This window comes from Gekko japonicus, unplaced genomic scaffold (genome assembly GCF_001447785.1).
Source record: "Gekko japonicus isolate JY-2015 unplaced genomic scaffold, Gekko_japonicus_V1.1 scaffold2109, whole genome shotgun sequence".
NCBI classification, from domain to species: domain Eukaryota; kingdom Metazoa; phylum Chordata; class Lepidosauria; order Squamata; family Gekkonidae; genus Gekko; species Gekko japonicus.
Genome location: NW_015171567.1, coordinates 134,889 through 144,404, shown reverse-complemented (window position 1 = coordinate 144,404; position 9,516 = coordinate 134,889). Strand labels below are relative to the sequence as shown.

The window sequence follows — 9,516 nt, the reverse complement described above, 5'->3', positions numbered from 1 at the left end:
GGCAGGGCTGGGCGAGGCAGGCGGCCGACTCCGCCAGGGTCTCATTAAAGGGCGTCTGGGCCCCCACCGGGGTCTCTCCTCCGTGTTTCCAGACCCTTTGTCTCCCTGCTGCCATGCCTTCCCACTCAAAGCTGTAACCACGGAAGTCACCAGCAGCTACCGGAGGATGAGCAGCCAGTGGTGCTGCCGCCAGTCTGGGGCATGTGGGAAACTCCCGTGCGCACGGCCACCGGCCTCCACCTCTGGAGCTTCCATCAGGCTTTGGGAAGGCTCTGTCCATGCCCTCTGTCCCGCTCTGCAGGGAGGAGAGGGGCCGGCTGCCGCGCCCAACGTCCTCCTCGGGGCCTCCTACAGCACGGGGCCAAACCTGCGCTCAGCAAGTGGGGTTCTCTGCCTGGCCAGAGGCACGAAGGGCCCGGCCCCAGGGCAAGAGGCCTCCAGCACCTCCGGCCTCAGCTGGAGCACGGGCGGAGCCCCCTTCCGCGGCTTCCATGCAAACAGCCCCGGCTTAGCAAGAGGTCTCACTCAGGGAACTGTCTGGGCCCCTCTTTACGTCCACCCTGCACTTTGGCCCCCACTGGGCCCACGAGGCAGACGGCAACCCGCAGCCCACTCCCCTTCGCGGCCCAGAGGCCGGCCTTGGAGCACCACATCCAGCTGGGCGAGGAATCCAAGTGGGACATGCGGAAGCGGGGGTGGGACGGCTCTTGGCCGGCATCCACGCCTGCCCCACCAGAAGAAAGGAGACGTAGGGGACACCCACCCTTTGCAAAGGACGGCCAAGAGGGCCAGCCGCGTCCTCCAGCCAGGTGAGGGAGGGGCTGCACAGGGCACCAGGGAGGCCGGCCGGGAGGGGGCAGGAGCACCCCACCACCACTCCCCCAGCCTCCTGCCCGGAGTCCCAGGGGTGTGTGGGCCTGCTAGCCGCAGCCGGTGCCACACGTTCCCTCGCAGGCCAGTCCAGAACAGCCCGAGCTCCCCTGCTGCTCCCTGGCCTCAGACCTGGCCGTGTGGCCCAGCCAGGACGGATGCGTGACCCCATGTGGCAGCTGACCGCAGCCTGGGGACCACGGAGGGGCCACGGGCCAGTAGCAGAGCCTCTGCTTGGCAAGCAGAAGGTCCCGGGCTCGGTCCCCGGCATCTCCAGTCCAAAGGGTCAGGTGGCCGGTCACGGGAAAGAACCTGGGGAGTCATCTGCGTAGGCAATACTGACCTTGACAGACCAAGGGCCTGATTTCGCATGAAGCAGCTTCACTTGGGATAGCAGTTATTTGGCAGAAGGGCCGTGGCTCGGTGGAGGGGTCTCTGCTTGGCAAGCAGAAGGTCCCCGGTTCAATCGCCGGCAGCATCTCCAGTTAAAAAGGATGAGGCAGGAGGTGAGGTGGAAGCCCTCTGCTTGAGACCCCGGAGAGCCACGGCCAGTCTGAGGAGACCACGACGACTCTGGCGGGCCGATTCAGGATAAGGCCGCTTCAGGTGTCCCGTCAAGTCCCTCCCTGCTCCCTGATGGTGCAGCACTCACTGGCTGGCATGAGCTTCGGAGGACCCCGCAGGCTGCCCTGTGAGACATCGCACAAGCCAGGCGCACTGGCCAGCAAGCAGCAGCCGGGACGGACTTCCAGCCCAACGTTCCAGGAAGCCAGGAGAGAGAGAGAGAGAGTCTCCCTCACTGGCAGTCCATTTATGCTTGGACTGGGCGCCAGCCAGATTTTATTTATTTATCATTACACTAGCAGAGGAGTTATACATGAATAAACCTTGGTCTTAAAGGTGCCACTGGAATGTTTTGGATTGCTAGCTATAGGGGGAGGGGGGAATGCGCAGATCTGTCCTCACAGAGGAGGGAGAGCTTGTACCTGAATAAAGCTTGGTCTTAAAGGTGCCACTGATTGCTAGCTATTGGGGGCGGCTTACAAATAAGGGCAGCACGTGCCAATAAAACAATAAAATCCCACATAAAAACAACCCTATTAACAATAATAAAGTGCTCAAAGATGTTATCAGTTTAGTCAAATCAAGATGGTGACCTATAAATATACCCCAAAACCCACATCAACGGCGTCAACTTTATACTGGGCCATCCCGTTACCCCGTTGTTACCACAGAATAGTTGTTGTTGGTGGTAGTGGCGGCTCCTAATTAAAAGCCTGGTGGAAGAGCTCCGTCTTGCAGGCCCTGCGGAACTGAGCCCCCCCCCCGCCCCCCCAAGGCTGCTGCGGCGGAGCAGGGCGGGTAGAAGTCAAAACAAACAAACAAACAAACATGTTGTCGAAGGCTTTCACGGCCGGAGTTCATTAGTTGCTGTAGATTTTCCGGGCTGTCTGGCCATGGTCAGGTCAGCTGTGACTGGCATCCTCAGAGGTATAGCACAGAAAGATGGAGCGCTCTCCGTGTCAAGGTGAGGAGAAAATGGTGAGAAGAAAATCACCTGCCTTCCATTTTTCTCCTCACCTTGACACAGAGAGCCCTCCATCTTTCTGTGCTATACCTCTGTAAACAGTACGCAATGGCAGTGTTCCAACAGATCCCTGCACTCCACGTGCTGCAAGACTATACGGTGCATGTGGTTTTGGTGGCCTTTGCAGCAGTCTTTACAGCCCCTGCCGCCTGCGCAGCAAACCTTGCTTCGTGACTGAGACCGCCTCAAGAAAGCAGCCCCCAAACATACAGGCAGGCCCCACTCGCCCTCCCCGCAGACCATGGCAGGCATGGACGGAACCACAAGGACCCCGGAAGAAGCACTCACCAGTTTGCTGGCTTTGGGGCCTTCTGAAGAATCTGGAGGGGAGAAAAGAGCACAAGAATGAAGCCCTTCAGAGGAGCCAGAGCTCCACAGACCTTCCCTCCTCCTGGTGCCCGGTCCTCACCCAGACCAGAGCCTGCCTTTCCTACGTCCTGGGAATACCCCTGGCGCTCCTCTTTAGCCCCGGGGGCCTCTTGGGGACGAGTGAAGCACAGGAGGCACGACCAAACTGGACAGGGAAGCCCAGGGCCCCGCTGCCCCTCGGCCCGCCTCGACCCCGACTGGCTTCCTCTCGCCGCAGGGAGACAGACGCTTCTGCCAGTGGTGGGTTCTTGAGCATTTATTTATCTAGTTGTTTATTTTATTATTTGTATTTATAGCCCGCCCATCCCGTGAGCGGGCGCAGGGCGGATAACATCATAAAACATACAATAAATACAATTAAAATCAAACAATGTAAACAATTTAAAATTAATAAACTTCAAAACACAGTCACACTTCTAACACATCAGTTGGCTGCGGGTTTCCTGGCGTATTATTTGGGTTGATAAGTGGATGGGTGACAACCACCACAGGGAGGCCGTATGGAGACGTCCAAGAGCTCTGTCTTACGGGCCCTGTGGAATTGAAGGAGATCCCGCATGGCCCTGATCTCAATGGGAAGCAGGTTCCACCAGGCAGGGGCCAGGGCAGAAAAGGCCCTGGCCCTGGCAGAGGCAAGACGGACATCCTTTGGGCCAGGGACCACCAGGAGATGTTGATCTACTGAGCGTAACGCTCTTCGGGGCATATATGGGAAGCTGCGGTCCCTGAGATATGTGGGTCCCAGGCCATATAAGGCTTTAAAGGTCTGTTGTTAAAGTTTCTATCCCTGCTTGTTTGAAAACGCAAAGGCTGCGCCGTAGGATGGAGGCTGATGGGTCTGCAGGGAGCCCCAGGAAGCTTCGAGAAGGGCCCTCCTGTTCTTGCAGCCGCCCACTCCCGGGTTCCCTGCCCCAGGTGGCTTTACAGGATGTGGCCCATGATGCCTGCTCAGGAAGGCTGGAAGCCCCTTTGAAAGGGTGGCGCTAAAGACTGCAGAGCCCCGGAGTCAGTCGTCGGGAACCCACCAAGGCCAGCCGACTGGGATTCCCACCCCACCTTTCCGGGCATCGCTTCCTTTCCCACTTCTGGCTGCCCAGCCTCTCCGTTGGCCCAGAAGCCCACCAGGGACTCCACCGAGCCCCACTTCACAGGAGAGGTGGGAGCGGGAGGTGGGGGGGCACGCTGCTGCGGGGAGGAAAGAGGAGAGCAGAGCTGCAGGCTTCCTGGCCAGGCCTCCCCGTGTTCCCTCCTGCTCCACCCAATCCGCTCCCTGCAGGCACCAGACCGGGCAGCTTCTGTCCTGGCCCCAAGCACATGTTGCTCACAGGGCACCATGGAGACCGGAGCTCCGGCCAGACTGCCCAGCACGCACTGCCTCACGCTTCAGGGGCTCCAGGCAGAGACCAGGGCACGGCTCCTACGTCCACCCCAAACGGACGTTCACGCACTGCACCACGAACAGCCACCTGCACCGGCTGCTCTAGCAAAGAGCCACACTGCAAAGGGTCCCAGCAAACAGCCAGCCATCAGGCCCTGACATCTCCCCCCCCATCAATTAGCCCAGTCGCTTCCTAAAAGCTCCCTGACCCAGGATCCAGCCCACCTCCTGTCCTCTTCCACCCTCACCCCCACCCACCTACCTAGATTCTTGGACCCTCCCGCTTCCCCCCACCCACCCACCCACTGGGACCCTCTTCTCAGTTGCTAATGTGGGACCACCAGAAGGGCTCAGCCTCTTTCTCACCCCCTGGGCCACACCCACCTGGGGGTCTAGTGCCCGCCCCTTCTGGCCTCCCCACCTGTAAGAGGTTCCCTATGGTATTCTGGACCGCGCCAGAATTCACGCTGGTTCAGAACTGCCAGCAACTCACCTTCAGGTCCATTCTTTTGAAGGGGTTCCTTACCCAAGATCGCCTCAAGGAAGTAGCCAAAGCAAGAGGCAGCAGTCTGAAACGGCCTGATGTAGCCCTGGCGGCTCCCTCCCCCTCGGCAGGAGAGCTAACATCACCCCCACCAATGCTCCCTCTAAGCTGTGGAGTCTTGTGTGCAAAAATTCTCCTTTGTGATCTCCCCCCCCCCACAAGAAGCAGTCTGGGGTAGTGATTAGTGACTGACTTGGAGGACCCAGGTTCATAAGAACATAAGAGATGCCAATGTTGGATCAGGCCAAAGGCCCATCCAGTCCAACACTCTGTATCACACAGTGGCCAGAAATACCAGTGCCATCAGGAGGTCCACCAGTGGGGCCAGGACATTAGAAGCCCTCCCACTGTTGACCCCCCCCCAGCACCAAGATGACAGAGCATCACTTGCCCCAGAGCCCCTATCTATACCTTGTGGCTAATAGCCACTGATGGACCTCTGTTCCATATGCTTATCTAATTCCCTTTTGAAGCCATCCATGCTTGTAGCTGCCACCACCTCCTGTGGCAGTGAATCCCATGTGTTAATCACTCTTTGGGTGAAGAAGGACTTCCTTGTATCCGTTCTAACCTGACCGCTCAGCAATTTCATTGAGTGCTAATCCTTCCCTGAGCTAAGACAAAAATCTGTGAGCCAGAGGCAAAAAAACTGCGAGCTGGCTCACACTGACTAAGCTTAGAGGGAACACTCCCCCCCCCCCCCCGAGCGGGTGCTCATCACCCGCACAGCTGGGGCAGGAGGAGGTGCCTGCTCTGGGCACCACTGGCATCTCCTGCCCCCAGACTGAAGCACCTGCCCAGGGGCCCTCTGAGGACCGCCGCTGCTCTCCCAGAGCGCAAGCCTGAGTGGGCCTCTGCCCTCCGGATCCTTACCTCTCTTGGGGACCTTGGAGGACGAGGACTCTGGCGTTTCTGGAGAGGTGGTGTCCGCGCCATCATCAAACACCTGGATCTGGGTAGAACGGAGGGAAGGCACACAACCATCAGCAAGGCCTCCGGGACGGGCCTCGTTCCTGTCCGCGGAAGCCTCCTCGGCACAGTTCCTGTCTTCCCCAGCCCAACAGGACCACTGCCCCCGTGCCTGAGGGGCAAGCACGCCCCGGCCCGGGCTCCCTCTGGACGCCCTCTGTGAAGCCCGCTCTCCGTTGCCCCGACAGCCACACCTGGTCCCCTTGGAGCACCGTCAGCTGCCGACGAGGGAGACCTTCCGGGGGAGACAGCCTCAGAGGCCGCGCCCTTGTGGACGCAGCGTCTCAAAGGCAACCCACACCAATGCCAGTCAATACCCAGGCTGGCCACGCCATCCCCCACTGGAAGCGCTGCGCCCAACGCATACTGCAAGCGTGGGCATTCATCCCCTTGGCAGTCACGTACCACCTGCCCCTCCCCCCCGCCAGAACCTCAGGAGAGAGGCCATCACACCGTCTGCACAACACGCCCATCCTGAAACCTATGTGGGGGGTTTTTTGGGGGGGTGGAGGGAGATGTCCCAAACCAGCGACTGAGGGCCACGGGTCCCTCCCCAGACAGCAACTCCAGGGGGGGCAGGTGAGCCGTGTCAGTCTGCTGCGGTGGGAGTCCAGAGGCACCTTCGGAGCTGACGGCATTTCCTCCAGCAGAAGCTCTCGTGCATCAGAGCTCAGGGTACGTCCACAGCAGGTAACGCGCCAGGTCACAAGCAGCAGAAAGGCGGGGGGGGGAGGAATGCCAAAGAGGCCCGCTGGAAACAATATCCAGCCAGAGTGGCCGAGGACCCCTCCCCATGAGCCTCCTTCTTGGCTCCCCTGCTTCCCAACAGCATCGAATCCGGGTCAAATAACTCCTAGGGAAGCGGCCCAAGAGAGAGGCCGTCAGCAGCCAGCCAGGAGATCTCCATCCAGATAGAGGAGAAGAGCTGCTCCAGCCCAGCAACGCCTGGAAATGCCTGACCCTTGTTTAGCAGATTCCTCCTGTCAGTTCAAGGAACTTCTAAGGCAGCTAATATATATATATATATATATACATATATGAAATCACATCAGCTATTGAAAAGCTCGGGCAGCACTTGAAGCCTAAGAAGTAGCAGCGCGCCCACGAGCCTCCCCCGGGAGGAGGAACCGGCAGAAGCCAGGCACCCACCCACCCAGAGCAGGCGCCCTCTCTGGGTGCGAGAGACACAGGGAGGGCGTAAAACAAACCTGACCCCAAAACTGGAATCAAGAACCACGAGGGTAAGGAAGACGTCTGGGCCAATATTAAAAACCTAGTGTGAACTTACGGTATGCAAAAATACAAGTATTTATTAGAAAGGCCGTTAAAAACAAACAAGGGCCCAATGAAAGCCTCGTTGCAAAGTTCTAGCGGCCTGAACACAAGGGCCAGGACAAGTGACCTGACGCATTTCCGCGCCTGCCTTGCCTCCCAAGGGCCCCAGGAGGCCTCGCCCAAGGGAGCAACAGGGCAATGACACATTGAACACCTACGAGCACGAGCAGCGAGAAGCAACTGGCTTTGCCCACCCTGCAAGGAGAGTGTGGGGAGAGAAGGTAGACCGATGCCAGAAGGAAGGGGGGCCCCCCAAAAGCCCCACCCTGCACACCATGGCAGGTTTTCCGCCAAGACCCCTGGCACAGGACACAAGGGGGGGGAGGGGGGAGGGAGACAGGAAACAGCAAACTCTCCGTGAGTCTACCAGACAGGGCAATTCGCACCCGAGAGGACACCGAGGCTGCCTTCCGTTGCTCGAGGCCACTGTGCACTGGAACCACGGCCTTCGGCTCAGTCTAGGAAGTGGGACCCCCTCAGTCACAATGGAAAGAAAGTGGGGCGAGAACAGTGGCAAGAAAGCAAGCCCAGCCCAGCATTGCCCAGGGCACGGCTCCCTTTGGTTTCGCCTCCCATGCCCAGGAAGAAGCAGAACCCACGGCTGCCCACTCCCCCCAGCTGCCAACAGCACTGCCATGGCAACGGGCCTCCCAAGCAGCACCAGAGAATTCAGCATCAGGAGGAGGAGGAAGAGGAGGAGGGAGCCCATGTTCCCACACCCCAAGGGGCCGCTGCAGAGCACAAGCCCACGGCATGATGGGGCCAGGCAGCCACCTCCGGCAGGCAACTGCGGGGTACGGTCGGGGGCGGGGAGGGGCAGGAGGCACCATTCACAGGATCTGTGGCTTGAGGGGTATAACTTATTTAAAAGGGACAGACAAATAAGGAAGGGCAGAGGAGGAGGAGGAGGAGGAGAATGAGAAGAAGAAGAGGAGGAGGAGGAGATTGGATTTATACGCCGCCCTTCACTCGGAGTCTCAGAGCGGTTTACCATCTCCTTTCCCTTCCCCTCCCCACAACAGACACCCTGTAAGGTAGGTGGGGCTGAGAGAGCTCTGACAGAAACTGCCCTTGAGAGAACAGCTCTGACAGAGCTACGGCTTGCCCAAGGTCATCCAGCAGCTGCAAGTGGAGGAGTAGGGAATCAAACCCAGTTATCCCAGATTTGTTGTTGTTCAGTCGCACAGTCGAGTCCGACTCTTCGCGACCCCATGGACAATCTCCCGCCAGGCTCTCCTGTCTAATCCCAGATTAGAGTAACCTTAACCACTACGCCAAACTGGTGTATATACTTGTGAGGAAATACGTGAATCTGAGCATGAAGGTCCAGTTGAGAGTCTCTGGGTAAAAATAAAAGGAGTAAGAAATACGGTAATACCGATATCATGGTGGGGGTCTGCTATAAACCACCAAGCCAGGGAGAAGATTTGGATGAGACACTCTTACATCAGATTACAAAGTTCTCAAAGAGAGTTCTCATGGGAAGTCTCATGGGAGATTTCAATTACTCGGATATCTGTCCGAAGCCCAACTCTGCTAAAAATGAAAGGTCCAATAAATCCCTGACTTGTCTTGCTGATGACTTCATTTTCCAGAAAGTAGAGAGGGACCTGATTCTTACCAAGAGGGAAGAACTGGTTGACGAGGTGAAATCAGTGGGCACCCTGGGTAGCAGCAACCATGCAATCTTGGAATCTGCAGTCCTGGGGAAGGTAAAAGCTGTACGCAGTCAGACATACAGGTTGGACTTCCAGAAAGCAAATTCTGACAAAGTTATGCTGCGTAGAATCCCATGGTCAGAATTAGTCAAGGAAAAGGGAGTTCAAGAAGGGTGGGAGTTTCTTAAAAGTGAAATACTGAAGGCACAATAAAAATGATTCATATCAGAAGGAAAAATGGGAGGAGCCTAAAGAAGCCAAGGTGGCTCCACAAACAGCTTTCTAAAGACCTGGGAAATAAAAAAGACTCGTTCAGAAAGTGGAAGGGGGGCCTCAGAACCAAGGATGAACATAAACAAATAACCAGGGCTTGCAGAGAGAGTTAGGAAAGCTAAAGCTCAGTGTGACCTTAGGCTAGTGAGAGAGGCAAAAAACAACAAAAAAGGGTCCTTTCCTTATGCTTGAAAAAAGAAAAAGAGCAAGGGCATGGTAGGCCCATTGCCGGGACAGGAAAGTGAAATTGTAACAGTTGATGAAGAGAGGGCAGAACTGCATGATTCCGACTTTTCCTCAGTCTTCTCTTGCAAGGGAGATGGTGCTCAACATGGCAAAAACAGAGCACATGATGAGGGAAGGGAGTTGCGGCCTAGGATCGGCACAGGGGTAGTACATAAACACCTAGTTTCTTTAAATGAAACAAAGTCTTCAGGGCCAGATGAACTGCATCCAAGGGTACTAAAAGAACTCGTGGATGTAATTTCTGAGCCTCTGTCCATTATTTTTGAGAATTTTTGAAGAATAGATG

General features: G+C 57.0%; 1 protein-coding gene across 1 annotated transcript in view; it reads right to left on the bottom strand.

Annotated features, from left to right (window-relative positions):
* The window catches only part of DCTN1 (dynactin subunit 1), a 58,557-nt gene that overhangs the window by 39,106 nt on the left and 9,935 nt on the right, over positions 1-9,516 (bottom strand). Inside the window, exons 3-4 of the mRNA XM_015419781.1 lie at positions 5,623-5,701; positions 2,747-2,778 (exon numbers count right to left, since the gene is read on the bottom strand). Of these exons, the coding sequence (XP_015275267.1) occupies positions 2,747-2,778; positions 5,623-5,701 (111 nt within the window). The remainder of the gene's footprint in view (positions 1-2,746; positions 2,779-5,622; positions 5,702-9,516) is intronic.